The 19,462-nt window shown below is 44.5% G+C and overlaps 1 protein-coding gene across 5 annotated transcripts in view; it reads left to right on the forward strand.

Moving 5' to 3' along the window:
- Positions 1-19,462, forward strand: part of TENM2 (teneurin transmembrane protein 2) — a 1,030,924-nt gene that overhangs the window by 964,948 nt on the left and 46,514 nt on the right. For 4 of the 5 annotated variants that reach the window (XM_061149488.1, XM_061149489.1, XM_061149490.1 and 1 more), the window contains 6 exons: positions 1,440-1,460; positions 4,912-5,144; positions 6,359-6,513; positions 7,812-8,686; positions 16,047-16,222; positions 17,739-17,974. In XM_061149488.1, the coding sequence (XP_061005471.1) occupies positions 1,440-1,460; positions 4,912-5,144; positions 6,359-6,513; positions 7,812-8,686; positions 16,047-16,222; positions 17,739-17,974 (1,696 nt within the window). The remainder of the gene's footprint in view (positions 1-1,439; positions 1,461-4,911; positions 5,145-6,358; positions 6,514-7,811; positions 8,687-16,046; positions 16,223-17,738; positions 17,975-19,462) is intronic. The other variant, XM_061149492.1, reaches the window with a different exon arrangement.

Genomic DNA, 19,462 nt, shown 5'->3' on the forward strand with positions numbered 1-19,462 from the left:
TATTTTTTTAAGATTTTTTTTTTTTACTTGGCTGTACCAGGTCTTGGTTATGGCAGGTGGGATCTTCTATCTCCATGGTGGCATGTGGTATCTTTAGTTGAGGCATGTGGGATCTAGTTCCCTGACCAGGGATGGAACTCGAGCCCGCAGCATTAGGAACTTGGAGTCTTAGCCACTGGGAAGTCCCTGTATTTTCACTTTTAAAAGAAAAAAGAAGCAAAACTTTCACTAGCTTTCTGAGAAGAATGTTCACTGAGTCTTTGGCTCCAATTACGAGAGGAGAGCATCACCTGTGAGTTTCACCGATGAGTGTTATCTGTAAGGAAGAGTGCACGTCAGGCGGGGGTGGGGGGAGCCACGCACGCACGTGTCAGATGGGGAGGGGGCCTGGAGCAGGGTGAGGAAACAGTTGAGACTCTCAGGGTCTCACCAGTGTTTGGCAGATGCTTTTGTCTGGGGCAGGGGCTCTCTCCGGGGGGCAGAGTCCCTCTCTGCCTGATTCTATGATGCACCAATGGCAAGTAGGAGGCACAGGTGTCACCAGGCTCCCTCCCGCACCCAAGGCAGATGTCCCAAGTGACTACAGCACTCTGTGCTGCAGATGAGCTTGAATGTGGCTTCAGAATCCTCCCCTCCCGCCCTCCCAGCAGCCAGTACCAGTATATAGGTGTTGGCACCCGAGAGGTCACCTGTGTGCCATCCCTGCATTAGGCTGTTTCACCTGGGTCGTGTAAATCCACACTGCTGGTCAGAGAATTTAAGCATTCTTGTCTAGATTTCCCAGTGGCTGGGAAGAATCTAAAACTAGAGGAGCTTCCCAAATACAGTAGGTCTCCTACATATAAACCTTCAAGTTGCAGACTTTCAAAGATGCAAACTGTACCCTGGTCCAGTCACCTAAGGCATAAGTGAAATTGTAGGTTGACCTCCATCTCCTACTGCTAATGATCCTTCAGCTCTGCCATCTCCCACCTCTTCTCCCTTCTCCCAAACTCTTCTTGCCTGTTCACTTAATGCCAGTCCCTGTAGACCAGCTGTTGAACTACTGTACTTTTCAAGGTACTGTACTGTAACATTAAAAATGGTTTCTTCATTTTTTGTGTTTGCTTTTTATGTATCAGTCGTGCGAACAGTATTAGAAACCTATTACAGTACAGTATTATATAGACAATTGTGCTAGTTGGGTACCAAGACTAACTTTGTTGGAGTTTACTAACAAATCAGACTTACAAACAAGCTCTTGGAATGGAACTTATTTGTATGTAGAGGACTCATTTCTGTAATTGTACTAGGAGCTGTCAGCTAGAAGGGAAAAAAAAGAAAAAGACTGCCTTTGGGGGGGGACCCTTTATACAAGAAACGAAAATGTTATGTTTGCTTTATCATCAATTCTTCTGCTAACTGTTTGTTCTTTTTCCTTCTGTTTTCTTTCTATAAAGAAATAAAGAGTTTAAACATAGGTAAGATGAAGAACTCTTTCCCATATAATTTGATATGGTTCGTTTGCTTCCTTGTGTTTGCGTTTTGTTTTTGTGCTTTCTTGTGTAATGTGGTATATTTTTATGTGCCAAATATAGTAACTTTTTTATGTGCTAATTGTGTGTTGTGGATATGATAAGCTTTAGCAATTATGAAATGCAGTCAAAAAAGAACCAAATAAGCTGACAGTAATTAGAATTTCCGGAAGATGCAAGTGTGAGATAATGAACCCTCAGCGAACTTTTACCCCAACTGCTCATTGCGGTCCATAATTGGGCTAAACAGTTGAGGCAAACTTCTGGCTTTTGTAAATGCTGGACTGGGTTCACAAAAGCTTTAATGAACTGGAAACGGGTCAAAAACTCATTTTCAACTCATTAATGATTTTTTTCCCCTGAATGTATGGTCACTTAAAAAAAAACAAGTTAATTGCCAATCTGCTGGCCAAAATGAATCCAACAGTCAGATGCACTGGGAATTTTCATAAAATTCAATCACTTTTAAGTAGTATGAAGGGTGTGGACCAAGTACTTTTTGTCTAAATACCCTTTGTCACTCAGCTGCTCTGACGTTATCACTTAAAACCGTGCTGGTACGGTTCATTTCTACAACAATGCCTAGTGCTCTGAGGAGCTTCCTGTTGCAAAGTTAGGAAAACTTTGGGTTGCACTGAAACATCAGAAAAGTGACCTTATTTTTACTTGGAAGAGGAGGAAAAAAAGTGCATTTTAATACTCGAGGGAATTCTTCTCCTCACTCCTTAAAATGAAATGTTGGCAGAAGCATCTGCATCATGTTAGGTCAAAATCAAGTAAAGAGTGGGACTTCCCAGGTGGCTCAGTGGTAAAGAATCCTCCTGCCAATGCAAGGAGATGCAGAAGATGCAGGTTCGATCCCTGGGTTGGGAAGATCCCCTAGAACAGGAAATGGCAACCCAGTCCAGTATTCTTGCCTGGGAAATCCCATGGACAGAGGAGCCTGGCGGGCTACAGTCCATGGGGTTGCAAAGAGTCGGACATGACTTAGTGAGTGAGCACACACATAGGCAAAGAGTAGAGTTAAGTTGTATAATCATCAAAGTCAGTGTAAGAGCCATGTGTAGGAGTCCTCTGCCTCCTCCATCTCAGGCACCGCCAAAATTGGCTAGTTATAGACACCCAGTTGGTCCAAATTTTTTAAAAAGCAGCAACACTGTGGAAGGACACCCTCTCAAATTTCCATACTCCATTTGACCTTCACCATAGCCCGAGTGTGAAAGTATGGCTGCCCATCTACCTGAGCTCCTCTGTAAGCATCTCGATTGGAATGAGTATGAGACCATGGGGAAGAATGGGCTCCCAGTAGGAACTGACCCCATACCCTCAACTGGCTGCTCTTCTGCCAGAAATTTTGAAAAGCCTCCTTGAATCGGGCTCCCTAGAAAGTCCAGAATTAATTATCTTGTTCATAAGACAGGCACAAACGTGCAATGCCCCGTTCTTCTGAGGATGGCACCAGCTCCTCCAAGGCCAGTAACAAAGTACAGCATCTAATTAAAAACCGGCAGGAATTTTTCCCTTTCTGCTCTTATTTGCGTTGCCTGTATAGATAGTCTCTTAAGACTTAATAGCCAAAAATAAATAATAAACAAAAGGAATAATGAAGCAAGGCAAGGAATTTGGGTAGCCTACTCTCCCCGACTCATCATCTAGGCTGGAATTTTAGAAAGCCCTTGACTTCTGGTTCAGTTATGGATCTTAACAGCCACCTGAGGAGAAGCTGGAATTAAGATGGTATCGATGCATAAACTGTTCCTAGAAATAGCCTTCTAGTTATTTTCTTACTTAAATCAGCAAAGAACCCAAGTGGTGGTGTTTTAATTGGTAATTTACCAGCTAATGTCTACAGGACAGATGTATCCAACACCTTCATCGCCCTCATCTTTGCCTCACCTTTTCCAGCTCCTCTCTTCCCATAATTCCAAACTACGGATGCAAAATGACTGGGGAAAAAAACAGCCTGTGCTCATTTAGACCTGTGGCACCAAAACCTAAGACAGAGAGACATCTGCCACTTGTATCCTAGGGACAGTGATGCTAATAACCAGTGTGGGAATAGCATGAGGACCCATTCTGTTGCAACCTCCAACCAGTGACACACACTGCAGAAGGACAAAAATGTAGGGCTTGAGCCAAAAGGGACATGAGTAACACTCTGATTCAGCTTCTTCATTACCCCCAATAAGGAATCTAGGACCCACTGTGGCCAAAAGTCTTCCTTAAGGTCCCCGGCAGAGTTCAAGTTGAGTTTAGAGTTTCCTGAGTCTTAGTTCTGAGCCAAGTTTACAGATCTTACCCATAGGAGAGCTGGACACACAGCAGAGAAAGAGATCCAGGTCTCTGAGGCTTCATGCTCTCCTGTTACATCACCTCCACACTGAGGTACTTCTCTCCCAGTGTGACTTAGGGTCCTGGCAGCTTCTGGGGCACACCTCTGACCTCACTATTGGTTGGTGGTAGTTTAGTTGCTTAGTCGTGTCCAGCTGTTGTAACTCTATGGACTGTAGCCCACCAACTCCTCTGACCATGGGATTTCCCAAGCAAGAATAGTGGACTGGGTTGCCATTCCCTTTTCCGGGGCATCTTCCCCACGCAGGGATCGAACCCACATCTCCTGCATTGCAGGTGGATTCTTTACCACTGAACCACCAGGGAAGCCCCCAGATCTCACTGTTACCCAATATTTGAAAACTACATCTCCTTCCTTTATTATTTAGATTCTGAACATGATATCAGCAAGATATCACAGGTCGTCACACAAAATACCAGCTTCGTTCGTATCCACCCTGAGGAACAGTAGAAAAGATCTGAGGCTGAGGACTTGAGATGGCTGCAGGGAGCTGCCCATCACAAAGTTAGGAAGACTCAAGGTTGCCCCAGTCTTCGTGGTCTAGTACCTTGGAGTCACAGAAGGAAGCATAGATTAGAAAGAGGGCATTGTCTCGTGGAAGTGTTCCTCAATTCCACTTGAGAACAGAGTAAACCCACAGGGGAAGTAAAGAAGACCAGTGCCCACAAACACAAAAGCAGGATCAGAGTGGGATTTTTCACACCGGCTAAATGAAGCAGTGGTATTTTAGCAGGATGGGAAGTGATGAATTCTCTGATAATGTGAGGAGCTTAAGCCCAAGCAGAAATAGCTCAGAGCCATGATATGTCAGAACACTAACTTACTAGATTAGATTCTTTCCAGTTCACTAAAGTATTGGGTTGGGCCAAAAAGTTGGTTCAGGTGTTTCCATACCATCTTATGGAAAAACCCAGCGACCTTTTTGGTCAACCCAATAGACACCACAGGTGGTTAGAGTCTCGCTGGGCTGTTTGTCATCTCTTTGACCCAGGAGGCCAGCTGCATGGCGTCGTCTCACTCCTCTTTGTGCTTCTTCTCCTGAAGCAACAACCCGGCACACAAGTACTACCTGGCTGTGGATCCCGTGTCCGGCTCTCTCTACGTGTCTGACACCAACAGTCGGCGAATCTACCGCGTCAAGTCTCTGAGTGGAGCCAAAGACCTGGCTGGGAACTCAGAAGTCGTGGCAGGGACAGGCGAGCAGTGCTTGCCCTTTGACGAAGCCCGCTGCGGGGACGGAGGCAAGGCTGTGGACGCCACCCTGATGAGCCCTCGAGGTAAAGGCTGCCCAGCAAGAAAGCCCCACCCCAGAGAGAGCTCACCGCACACCCGACTCCCTGCATGCTGGAAGTGAACTCAGCCGGGGCAGTCCCAAACCCAGCTTGTCCTAGAATAATTTAATTCCGATAGATGGCTTTGGTGGGTTGGGTGAGCGTTGTTTAAGAAAAAGTATTTCTTTATCTGAAGTAAACTTCATCTCCCACATAGGCTACAAGTGGAATGTGGGGCCACTTGCCCCTAGAGATTGCTGACTGCTGCCAGCCACAGAGAGTCAGAAGGAAATGTTCGCTGTGTGAGCCCGAAGGGCCAGCTGGTGTGGGCTGGAGACAGAACAGAGCCCAGTGGGGGGAGCCTCCAACCACTCCCAGCTGTTCCTGTTAGATAACAGTGCATATAAAGTCCAAACAGTACCTGACATTTTGCAAATGCCCCATAATGGTAGCAATTAAGAATCGGTATAATTTCCAAGGGACTGGGATTGGCAAGGAGGGGTTCTTGGCTCTGAGGGATCTCTGTTTGAAAAGGACTAAAGATGCTGAAGGTTAAGGACCGTCACTGGAAGGTCCAATCCTTGTTAGCATTTTTAGCTAAGCTGAAAGCACACGGCAGTGTAGATTAAGGATGGGGAGCCTTGGGCTTGGGCACTGGGGTGAAAATGCAGAAGAAATAACGCTGCTGTCTGCCTCTTACCAAGGGAGTGCTAGAACCAGCACTCCCCCGGAATAGCAATGTGCCGAGTGGAGTCACGGCTTAACTGGGAATACTTCCTGGAGGATATATTCTGAATTAGGAGTTTGTGACTGCAAGAGTCACTGTTTCTCAACCTTAGTGTGGCAATCAGTTGTGAAGGGTATTCCAGTAATTTACTACCAATAATTTTTCAAGCAGTGAACTTGGGAAATAGCTCTTTTCTAAAAAAGAGCAGATGCAAAATGATCTCCCCATTCATTCATTTGCAGCCTTGGTCCATTTGCAGCCCAAGGTTCTTTCTTCACTTGTGTGGTGAAATAGTCCACACCCCAGGAATTAGCCAGATCTCAGCACAGTGCCTGTGAGAAAGGGTGTCACCTTAAATGACTCTTGAGTGTGCTGTCCAGTCAGGTCCCTCATCCAAGAAGATAATGCCTAGTAGGGCATCCCAACTACCACCACCACCCCAGCAGCCCTGTCCCTTGCCAAGAGACACACTCCTGCTGTTTGCCCCACTCAGGTATTGCAGTTGACAAGAATGGGCTCATGTACTTTGTTGACGCCACCATGATTCGCAAGGTCGACCAGAATGGAATCATCTCTACCTTGCTGGGCTCCAATGACCTCACCGCCGTCCGGCCCCTGAGCTGTGACTCCAGCATGGATGTGGCCCAGGTGGGAATCTCTCTCTCTCTCCTCTCATTTCTCATCACATGTGCCACACCTGATTCTGAGCCTGAACTTCTCACCTGGGTTCTCTTTGGGTTGGAAGTGGAGTGGGAGGAGGAGATACAGATCCCAGGTTTGTCTGCAGAAGGTTTGAAATGAACTGGACAGCAAGATGGAATGGGACATGTGAGACAGACATGAAAGAGAAATAGGAGAAAGAGAGAGGGGAATTCCGCTCAGAAGCGTGGAGCTGGTGACATGCTCCAGCCGTGGCAGATTATAGGGTAGGCGTTACTGTGTAATTACCTCTCTTCTCCATCATTATTGTGGGTTTGAGAACATACCATACAGTACTACGTGTCAATCAGAACTTCCCTGTTAATCTGAAGCAATTGCATCCTCACTATATAAACCTTTACTTTGTGAAGTTGTAACTAAGCAGATTCCTTCTGTGACATTCCCCCAAGTGATAGTCTTTAGTCTGGGCTCTTACATTAGCAGAGAACAGAGGCTCACTCAACTGTACAACAGGAGAAAAAGGACTGTATACTTAAAAAAAAATTTTATTGACGTATAGTTGATTTGCAGAAATGGGACTTGAATATAAGGGTCCTCGACCTGAGTCTGTGCTTAGTCTTCCAAAAGGGCCTTTTCCACCCTCAGTCAAGCTCATTACTTTCAGTTCAAATTCCTCAACTGACAACTGATTCCTAAGGTTTTCATTTCAGATTCTGCAGAGAAGGGAAGTGTTTATCCAGTTTACTTTTTCAAGCAAACACTCAGGTTGTAGTTCACTGGCCAGCCTGTGCATTGGCTGCCCTTGGGGCAGGGACCCCTTCTAAACTGCGTGGTTCCTTGTTGTGAATTAGATCAAGGTGCCTCCTCTAAGTGAACATTGCCTCCTCTAAGTGAACATAGCCTCCTCAGTCCCATGGCTTGGTGAGCAGAGCATGGACTACATTACACTAGCCCTTGAGCTATGAACTACCTGTCCAACTATGTGTGGTGAACCCAACCCTGGCCCAATCACCTGGGGCTGCAAAGAGCATTGTGGGTAGAGCTGGTGACTACTCTAGCCCCAGCAGGTTGATGCCACAGATGTCTGTCCCACAGTCTCTTGTTCGCCATCATGCCCAGCATGGACAGTGAGCGAGTGGTTCCATGATGGGCTCTTCTACACTGTGTTAGGAAAAAAAAAAAAGTATTTTTCCCCCAGTTGCATAAAATCAATAGAAGTGCCCTGGGCAGGTAAACATTGAGCATGTTAGAGGCTGTCCTTGAATTTGGTGCTGTATCATCCATAGGTTCGCCTGGAGTGGCCAACAGACCTTGCTGTCAACCCCATGGACAACTCCCTGTATGTTCTGGAGAACAACGTCATCCTTCGCATCACCGAGAACCATCAAGTCAGCATCATCGCGGGACGCCCCATGCACTGCCAGGTTCCTGGCATTGACTACTCGCTCAGCAAACTAGCCATTCACTCTGCCCTGGAGTCAGCCAGCGCCATTGCCATCTCTCACACTGGGGTCCTCTACATCACCGAGACGGACGAGAAGAAGATTAACCGTCTACGCCAGGTAACAACCAATGGGGAGATCTGCCTGTTAGCAGGCGCAGCCTCTGACTGTGACTGCAAAAACGATGTCAATTGCAACTGCTACTCAGGAGACGATGCCTACGCGACTGACGCCATCTTGAATTCCCCATCATCCTTAGCTGTAGCTCCTGACGGTACCATCTACATCGCCGACCTTGGGAATATTCGGATCAGGGCGGTCAGCAAGAACAAGCCCGTTCTGAATGCTTTTAACCAGTATGAGGCTGCCTCCCCCGGGGAACAGGAGTTGTACGTCTTCAACGCCGAGGGCATCCACCAGTACACCGTGAGCCTGGTGACGGGGGAGTACTTGTACAACTTCACCTACAGTGCTGACAACGCTGTCACCGAGCTGATTGACAACAACGGAAATTCCCTGAAGATCCGTCGGGACAGCAGCGGCACGCCCCGCCACCTGCTCATGCCCGACAACCAGATCATCACCCTCACAGTGGGTACCCACGGAGGTCTCAAAGTCGTGTCCACGCAGAACTTGGAGCTCAGCCTCATGACCTATGACGGGAACACTGGCCTCCTAGCCACCAAGAGTGATGAAACAGGATGGACAACTTTCTATGAGTAAGTCGATTTTTAAAGTAGTTCCTCAGAGCACTTACCCTACTACCCTCACTGGCATCAGGATCGGCTGTCGGTGTGGCTTTTAGAATCATTTAGTCATGTTGTCTTCCTGACTTTAATGCCTCGGGATAGTCCTGTCCCCTCTCCCTGACTCGTAAATGATTTGCATTATTGTGTGTCTGATATCGAACATCCTCCCTGCAAGAGCTGGGAATTCCCGTTGTCTGCTTGCCGTTCCAGTTTCAGGATATTGGACACGCACAGTGCCTGAGAGATCAAGTGTTGATTAACTCTGCTGATTATTCATGTTTGCCATGGGTGCGGAAATTAGAAACTAAAAGGCAAGGTCCTGGTGGGGCTCCTGTAATTTGCTGATAGGTCCAGCAACACACTTGATTGGACAGACAGGTAGATAAACTCTGAGTTTCCTCTTTAGCAGAAGCAGATCAATACAGATAAAGTGCTAGGTATATTAAAAGATGTGAGAGCTGGTCATATTTCCCCTAACAATTATCTCATACTTGATAGCCCCGCTGTTTGTTTTACCAAAAAGCTGTTTTCCCTCGCTCCTGCAGGCAGTTCTTGGTCACCTGCCTGCTGCTACAGGTATTAACCAGTGGGATGCCAGTGGGAGGAGGTTGCTAAGGTATGATCGCTAAGGTTGCTCCTTGGCTGGCTGAGACAGGGACGGCATTGGTAAGGATCTGGCTGTCCTTGATGGTGAAGGATCTGGTTAACCACTATGTAATTTGGAGTCGTTGCTTTCTGTCTATGTGTTGCTGCTAGCTGAGAATTTAGTAAGTTGGCCGGGTGTTGTCACGGAAGGAAAGAAGGACAGGAGAGAGAACAGACCTCGTTGATGATCAGTCTTAAATTCGGGCATGTTCACTTCCTGTTTGCATTCCAAAGGCTTTGAGAGAATGTAAAGGAAGCTTCTGCCATCTGCTGGAAATAGGTTGCATTGCCGTCTTCCTTTGGGCAAAGCTGTCTTTCTCTGAAGCAGCCTGACCTCCTTCAGGGCACTGGGACTGGATCACACTTTACCAGGTGACTCTGTCCCTGAAGGTGCCACCTGAGTGCCATCTTTGGCTCTCACACCAAGTTAAGCGAAAGCTGCACCATAACCCAAATCCTCCTAGACTCTCAACTTCTCGCTTGCACCTGAAGACCCAACACATTTCAGAGAGAATCGGTGTCCCTCTCAGGAGGCCAGTCTGAAGTGGGCCAGGTCTAAGAGGCTGGAGTGACAGAGTTCAGGCTGAGGTGCATCCTGAGACAGGTACTCTAAGGTGGAAGAGTAGTTTCCAGAAGGGGCACCGAACTGAATGAAAACACATGGTCATGGTTTTTTTCCCCTGTCATGATTGTTCAGAAGTTACACGGAAGCCTAATTTTTTTCTCTCTTGATGTGAACAGTTGCTTTTCTTCCATAAAGTTGGTAAAAGATCATACATTTTCTATTGTAGGAGTTCAATGCATATGGTTTTCTTAGCCTCCTAAAAAGATGGCAACTTCTGTTTTGTGGGTTTTTTTTTTTTTTTCACATGGTCAGCAAATTGGTTGTTTAAAAGTCAGATGCAAATTCAACTTCCTGTTGAGACTGTCACCTTAGTGAAAACTTTAGAGAAAAGAGTCAACAAAGTCACGAACAAAACCCCACAGACACCTGGATTCAGTTTAGAGAGGCAGAATTAAAATATGTAGTTTTCCCATCTGATCTTTACATAATAGTCCACTTTGAAAACTTTTAAAAATATTTATTTATTTGGCTACTCTGGGTCTTAGTTACAGCACGCAGAATCTCTTAGTTGTAGCACGTGGGATCTAGTTTCCTGACTGGAGCCTGGCGGGCTGCAGTCCTTGGGGTCACAAAAAGTCAGCCATAACTGAAGCAACTTAGCCTATATGTGAGTGAGTGCATGAAGTCACTCAGTCGTGTCCGACTCTGTGACCCCACGGACTGTAGCCTACCAGGCTCCTCCGTTCATGGGATTCTCCAGGCAAGAATACTGGAGTGGGTTTGCCATTTCTTTCTCCAGGGATCTTCCCAACCCAGGGATCAAACCTGGGTCTCCCGCATTGCAGGCAGACACTTTAAACTCTGAGCCACCAGGGAAGCCCCTAGCTCTCTCTATATATACATATATATATATATATATAAAGTATTTATAAAAATTTTTAATAAAATATATTTCTGTAGTATATAAAATACATTTATATATAACATAAAGTACTAAATACTTTAGCACTTGAATATAGTATTTAATTTAAATTACTTATAGCATTACTAAATATAAACTAAAATAAAGTAATATAAAGGGCTATTCCAGTCCTGATCAACTCCTCCCAACAAAGCAACAGAGGAAGGATTGAATATCAGATCTGAGGGAGGGAGGGAAGTTACATTCCAGGGAGCAGGGTTCAAGAGTTATTTTCCAGAATCAGCCAGCATTGCCGCTTGAGGAGCCTGGAGTGGGTCCCTTTAAGGGGTTACCTTTCTCCCCACTCCCCTTTGTGTTGGGAAGTGCCCCATGGAGAGCTGGGCAGGGATGAAGCCAACACAGGAATGCCATCCGGACATTCTGTTGTGTTGTCTAAGTTCTCAGAATGGGCGCGAGCAGTCTGTTATCTCTTTAAAGGCACAGGGCTACTGAAAAGGACAACCACCTCTACACGTGCTCTCTGTCTCTCCTCCTTTATTTTAATCCTTACCGCTTGTCACCATATGACATACTCTGTATTGTGAGCTTTATTTTGACCCTCCCCATCTAGTTTGCACACATCATGAGAGCAAGGATTTTCATCCATTTTGTTCCTAGCTGGGTCCCCAGATCCTTGAACAGGGCCTGGCACCTACGAGGAACTCGGTAAGTAGCTGCTGAATGAAGGAGTCAAAAGCAGCCTCCAGCCCCACCTGAGACAAGGAAGACAGAGCTGGTTCCACTAGGTGGCCGTGAGGTCCCATTCCTGGAACTCACAGCTCCTTGCCAGTGTCTGCAGTCTTCTTTGCAGAGACCTGAATCTTAGACATTTACTCCAGGGGTATCAGAAGCTGAATCTTCTTTCAAAGTTAAAGAAAACCTGCATTTCTCCAAGTGGTTGCTGAGATTCTGGTCTCAGCCCTAATCCTCTTTTCCCAGAAAGTAAAATCTCCGGTTCCTACTGTTTCTCTCACAGTAAAGCACAGCAATCTACACACTGTAGGTGTCCAGGTTACATAGTGGATTGGAATTAAATCATTGCCTGGGGCTCATGGAATACACTGCTCACATTGTCCCTACTTGGCAGCAAGAGTTGAAATACTGAGTTCTCCAGTAAGCACCCCACATCAAAACACTGAGAACTGTTTTTTATTTTCTTATTTATTGAGGTAAAATTAACCTGTAACATTATATTAGTTTCAGGGGTACAACATAATGATTTTGTATATGTTGTAAAACGACCATAATAAGTCTAATTAACATATGTCACCATATAGTTACAAAAAACTCTTATGATGAGAACTTTCAGGTTCTACTCTCTTAGCAATAGCAACTTTCAAATATGTAATATGGTATTATTAATTACAGTTACCATGCTGTATATTACATCCCCATGACTTACTTTATAACTGAAAATCTGTACCTTTTATTTTATTGAAGTATAGCTGATTTACTGGAGAAGGAAATGGCAACCCACTCCAGTATTCTTGGCTAGAGAATCCCGTGGACAGAGCAGCCTGGTGGGCTACAGTCCATGGGGTCGCACAGAGTCAGACACGACTAAAGCACGTTAGCATGCATGCCCACACAGTTGATTTACAATGTTTCATTCATTTCTGCTGTATATCTAAGTGATTGAGTTAATTCTTTTTCATATTCTTTTCCATTATGGTTTATTATAAGATACTGAATATAGTTCCCTGTGCTATACGATAGGACCTTGTAATTTATCCATAACAGTTTGCATGTGCTAATCCCAAACTCCCAATCCATCCCTCCCCAACCCCTTTCTCTTGGGAACCACATGTGTATTCTCTGTGTCTGTAAGTCTGATTCTGTTTCATGGATAAGTCCGTTTATGTCATATTTTAGATTTCACATATGAGTGATAGTATATGGTATTTGTCGCTCTCTTCCTGGCTTACTGCACTTAGTATGATAATCTCTAGGTCCGCTGATGTTGCTGCAAATGGCATTAGTTCATTCTTTTTCTGGATGAGTCGTATTCCATTGTAACTGTATACTGCATCTTTATCGTTCCTCTGTTGATGGCTGTTTAGGTTGTTTCCATGTCTTGGTTGTTGTAAACAGCGCTGCTATGAACACAGGGGTGCATGTATAGTGTTGTCAAGGTATACACTCAGGAGTGGGATTGCTAGATCATATAGGGACTCTCCTTTTAGTTTTTTGAGGAACTTCCATACTGTTTTCCATAGTGGCTGCACCAATTCATATTCCCACAACAGTGCAGGAGTGTTCCCTTTTCTCCGCATCCCCCCCACTGTTTGTTATTTGTTGACTTTTTGATGGTGGCTCTTCTGACCCAAACGACCATTGTAGTGCTTGATTTGTATGTTTCTAGTAATCAGCAATGTTGAGCATCTGTTTATGTGCCTCTTGGCCATCTGTATGTCTTCTTTGAAGAGATGTCTGTTTAGGTCTTCTGCCCATTTTTTTGATTGAGTTGTTTGCTTTTCTGTTACTGAGTTGTGTGAGCTGTTTGTATATTTTGGTAATTAAGCCCTTGTTGCAAGGGCTTAAGCCATTGTTTGCAAATGTTTCTCCCAGTCTGTAGGTCATTGTTTTGTTTATGGTTCCCTTTGCTGTGCAAGAACTTGTGAGTGTAATTAGGTCCCATTTGTTTATTTTTTATTTCTATTGCCTTGGGAGACTGGAAATTATGTACCTTTTGACCGCCTTCCTCTACCCCTCACTTCTAGCGACCACCAATCAGTTCTCTGTGTCTATAGGCTTGGTTTTTTGTGGGGTTTTGTTTTTGTTTTTGAGACCTACAGATAGCTGAGATCATAGGGTATTTGTCTCTCTGTCTGACTTATTTCACTTAGCATCATGCCCTCAAAGTCCACGCGTGTTGTCACAAATGGCACGATTTCATTCTTTCTTTGGCTGGATAATATTCTGTTTATACCATAGCTTTTTTATTGATTCATCTTGGTGATGGACCTCTTAATCCATATCTTGACTGTTGTAAATAATGCTGAAGTGAACATGTGAGTGCATAAATATTTTCAAATTAGCATGTTTGTTTTCCTCAGATTCCACCCAGAAGTGGAACTGCTGGATCACATGATAATTCTAATTCTGTGAAAACTCCCCATACTGTTCTATAGTGATTGCACCAGTTTACATTCTCAACAACTGTGTAGGAGGTTCCCTTTCCTGCGGATCACCACCAGCATGGTTGGTTTTGTTTTTTTATAAGAGCCATTCTAACTATTGTGAGGTAAAATTTCAGTATGGTTTTGATTTGCAATTCCCTAATGATTAACGATGCTGAACATCTTTTCAGGTACCCGATGGCCATCTGTATGTCCTCTCATTCTTTAGTCAAATTGTTCATGTTTTTGGCGATTGAGTTGTATAAATTCTTTATATATTTGGATATTTTCTCTGGTCAGATTTGCAAATATTCTCTCTCACGCAGTACATTGCCTTATTTTGTGGATGGTTTGCTTTGCTGTGCAGAAGTTTTTTAGTTTGAAGTAATCCCACTTGTTGGTTTATGCTTTTATTACCTTTGCTTTTGTGTCAAGTGCAAAAAAGAAAAAAACACAACACTCATGTCATGAAGCGTACCGCCTATATTTACTTCTAAGATTTGTGGTTTCAGATCTTATATTCAGGTTTTTAATCCGTTTGAGTCAATTTCGTGAGTGGTATAAGACAGTGTTTCCTTATTTCTCATGTGACTGTCCAGTTTTCCCAACACCACTCGTTGAAGAGACTATTCTTCCCCCATTGTATAGTCTCAGCTCCTCTATTATAAACTGACCATGTATGTGTGGGTTTTGGTTTGCAGTTCCCTAGTGATTTCTCAAGATTACTTTGCCTACTTGGGGTTCGTGGTTCTGTACAAAGTTTAGGGTATTTGTTCTATTTCTATGAAGAATACTGTTAGAATTTTGACAGAGATTTCATTGAGACAGTAACTTGCTTTGGACAGCATGGATAATTTATCAATATTAATTATTCCAATCCATAATCATATACTGTTTTCATTTATTTGTATATTCTTTGATTTCTTACATTAGTGTCGTAACTTTCAATGTACAGGTCTTTTACCTCCTTGGTTAAATGTATTCCTAGGTATTTTTTTCTTCTTTGATATAAATATAAATGGTTTTTAAAATTTTCTTTCTGGTAGTTTGTTATTAGTTTATAGAAGCACAATAGATTTTACATATTTGTATCCTTCAGCTGTACTGAAATTATTTCTGACAGTTTTTTGGGGTGAAGTTTTTTATGTTATTTACAAATAATACCTTTTTTCCTTGCCTAATTGCTCTGGATAAGACTTCCAATATTATGTTGAATAAAGTGGGATTCTTTGACTTGTTCCTGATCTTAAAGTAAAAATGGTCAGCTTTTTACCACTGTGTTTGCTGTTCCCTCTATATCCACCTCATTGAGGGTTTTCTTGTAAATTTTGTCAATGTTTTTCTGCATCTATTGAGATGATAATATGGTGTTTCACATCAAATGATTTACTAATGTGAACCATCTTTGCATTCCCTAGAATAACTATTTGCTAATATTTTGTTGAGGATGCTTACATTTATGTTTAGAGACACTGAATTGTAATTTTCTTTTCTGGCAGTGTCCGTGTATGGCTTTGGTATCAGGGTAATGCTGGCCTTATAAAATGACTTTGGAGTGTTCCCTCCCATTTATTCTTTGGAAGAGTTTGAAAAGGACCGGTATTAATTCTTGTTTGCATATTCAGTAGAACTCACCAGGAAGCCAGCCGAGTGATCCTGGACTTCTGTTTGGTGGGAGGGTTTTGATTCATGAGTCAGTCTCCTTACTCCTCACTGGTCTATTCAGATTTTCTTGTTCATTATTAGCTAGTCCTTTACTTTGTAGAGCCCAAATTAAAGAGCATCAAGTAGCTCTTCTCACTAACTTGGGAAAGCGTAATTAAGTACCCCTTTCACTGAGTATGTTGTTATGTAAATGGGTGGGTAGTAGAAAGCATCACCATTTCCCAGGGCAAGGGGGGGCATGTTGCACCACCCGGCCACCCCACCTTCCCTCTCTCTCCTTTTCTAGCCCCATGAGTCTATCCCTGGTGGGGTTCTGAGTTTTGAGGAAGTCTTCGGCCCCAGGAACTGCTTCTCATCAGTGTCTCTCTTCTCCAGCTATGACCACGAGGGCCGCCTCACCAACGTGACACGCCCCACGGGGGTGGTGACCAGCCTACACCGGGAGATGGAGAAGTCCATCACTATTGACATTGAGAACTCCAACCGTGATGACGATGTCACTGTCATTACCAACCTGTCTTCGGTGGAGGCCTCCTACACAGTGGTACAAGGTAAGTCCCTCCCTCATCACCATGCTACCCACACACTCACCCTCAGCCAAGGCCAGAGGCAGGTGTGAGTTACCAAGCCTGGGAGGACTTCCTAGCACCCCTCAGCTTGCAGTTTTAGCCCATAGCAAACTAACTCTATAAGACATCCGCCTTATAGAAAAGGACTCAGTCAGATGCAGGAGAATGTCCTCTATAATACCAACCTAACATTTTAGTTTGGGATATTTGGGAATGTCTACATATTGACCTGAAAATGTCCCTTTCCATTCCCACTTCTCTGTCACCAGAACTCCCTACTCACCCAACAAACACAGCTGCCTCCTCAAAGGTGGTTTTAGTCTCCTTCTCTCTACCAAGCATTTGTGTGATGAGGCCGTTGTCCTCAAGCCACAGAGCCCTTTTAGCAGTCTCTTGACCAGACCGTAAAGGTCTCTGACCAGCTCGTAGTTACTCTTGCTGTTCAACATGACGCACACTCCAGGACAGGCACAGAGGCTGGCAAGAAAAGAAATCGTGAAGATTAATTTTTCTTTTAATTAAGATAGAATGTCGGTGGGCTAGCCCATTGTCAGAGGATAAAAGTGTCCTCGCGGCAGATAAATGGTGACATTTCTGGACTATTATCCCACGACAGAGCCTGTTTCCATGACTCTATTTCTACTCTGCCAGATGATTAATGATGTAGATTTTTGTCTTTCTGCATGATGGCTGCAGTCGCAGGAGTGACAGGTCCCCACTTGCTTGCTACCCCCAAAAGTTAGCATCTCGGAGGCCAGCCCAGCTGGACTCCTCTGCCCAAATAATTAGGAAGTAACATAGCCATAAGAAGCATCTCAGACTCACATTTCCTACCTGGAACTTTTCGATAAGGGAAAAGGTCAGAAGTCTGATAGACGAGTGTAGATTCCATTTGGGCAGATAAACGCACGTTATCAGCACCCACTGGCTCAGTCTCTCTCTTGCTATTTGAGGCTCCTCAGATTTGTCTGGTGTGGAGGTGTCATCATGGTAGAGTCAGCAGCAAAGAGATGAGGGGCAGGAAGGCTGCTGCTTCTTGAAGAATCCTAGACTTGATTTGCAGTGGGTCTGACCCATGGTAAACCATCAGCCTCAGGTTAGATGGTAGGGGAAAGGAAACAAAATTAAGTCTGTTTTCATTTATTTTTTTCCATTTCAGCTAAAATATATATGTTAAAGATGAGGGATTTGATTGACACAAATTGTGTAGGCATGATACATCTTTAAATGTACTATTAATAGTCTTCAGTGAGTAGAAGAAAAATATCACAGCATAATTATTTCTAGAATGCCACATATTAATAATGTTTTTCTTTCCACGGATCAGTAGCATCTCTGCTACTCACCTTAACATTGCATGTGTGCTAATTGAAGGCAGCCTTAGACTGACAGCTGCAAAGTACCATGGAAACCTACAAAAATAGGGGTTCTGTTCTCTCATGACTAGCAGCGTGGATAATTTATTTCCCTCTCCCTGCCCCCACCTCCATTTCTCCAGATCAAGTGCGGAACAGCTACCAGCTCTGCAACAATGGGACCCTGCGGGTGATGTACGCCAATGGGATGGGCGTGAGCTTCCACAGTGAGCCCCACGTGCTCGCGGGCACCATCACCCCCACCATTGGGCGCTGCAATATCTCCCTGCCCATGGAGAACGGCCTCAACTCCATTGAGTGGCGCCTAAGAAAGGAACAGATTAAAGGCAAAGTCACCATCTTTGGCAGGAAGCTCCGGGTAAGTCGTCCCACGCAACTCGTCCCTGCAAAGTGGCAGGGGACACCCCCTTTCCCCAGGCGCTGAGGCCCTCTCCCAAGCCTCCATGGCTCCTTTCTTCCCTGGAAGAGACACGTGAGTCACATCCCTCGGGGACCCAGGTCTCAGGGAAAATGTTCTGCATTTTCTAGGCTGGAAAAGGTGGGGATTTACCTTCAGCTGAAAGTAGAGATTCCCTTTGGTGTTCCTCCCACACTTGCCATTTTCTCTGTCAACTTTCACCATTTGCCCAACTTAACAAGTGAGCTGCTGCCTATGCCCTACTGTGTGCTTCGCTAAATAAGTTTTATCACACACTCTCTAGGCTCAAGGAGTTGACAGTCTGGTAGAACAGATGAACTCAGGATAATCCCATGGGTTGAGTGAGAAGCTGGAGGAGCATGCAGGGCTTGGTGGGATCACAGAGGAGGAGCTCTCATCCACCCTGCAGGCATCAGGGAAGACTTCCTAAGAGGAAGTAACAAGCAAGCTGCAGCAAGAAGTTTTAACTGACTCTAGCTTCCGCAGAGTAGGTAACTCACCACAAGTTACAGCTTTTAAAACCAATATATAACATTCATGGAGGACTTTTATGATGCAAACATGACATTACATGCTTTGCTTGCATTATCTTACTTTCCAATGGGGGTAGGTATTAGTTCCATTTTTCAGATGAGAAAACATGGGCTCTGGGAAGCTAAGTAACCAATTCGAGAGTACAGTAGCTTGAAAATGCCAAGGCCAGGACTCAGCCCCAGTTCTCTCTTTCTGTCTCACATGCTAGGATTCTTAGCCAATAGGCTTCACAACTCCTCATTCTATCAACAGTCATCCAGATAGCCTGGGTCCTACTCTGGTCACTTACATGGCGTTAAGAGGGACGGGTTCTTACCTTCATGCTCCCTGGGAACATCTTTGAGATCTCAGTCTTTATCAAATTCAGCACCTATTTATTGAACACCTAATGAGGAACCAGGCTCTGTGGTACACACTGGAGCTATATGGCATACCACACAAGATCCCTGCCCTCTTACAGCTTACAGTCAGCAGGCGAGGCAGCAGATAGTAAGCCCACTAACAGATAAAAAATCATTGTAGATTGAGATGCTCACCAGGAAGATGGTAAACAGTGCGATACTGCAGGGTTTAACAAATGCTTTGGAATTCCTGAGCTCAGAAGGCTTACCCACAAAAAAACCTGGGTCGTAACTTCTGCTGTGTTATTGGCTTGAAATCAAGTCAGCCCAGGTGACTCCCTGCAGAACCAGGCCACTCCATGTTAAGATTCTACCTTTGCTGAGTTGGAGTTTAATTCTCCACATTAGGTTATCAGCAGTTGCCCATGTTTTTCTTCCTCTGCTGGTATCTGTAGAGTTGCAAGCTGCAGTATCTTCCTAAAGACAAAAATGAAATGAGATTAGTAACTAAATCCTTAATGACTGGATTTCGGGGCTGTATAATTGATTTTTG

Source organism: Dama dama, chromosome 9 (assembly GCF_033118175.1).
Source record: "Dama dama isolate Ldn47 chromosome 9, ASM3311817v1, whole genome shotgun sequence".
Classification (NCBI taxonomy): Eukaryota; Metazoa; Chordata; class Mammalia; order Artiodactyla; family Cervidae; genus Dama; species Dama dama.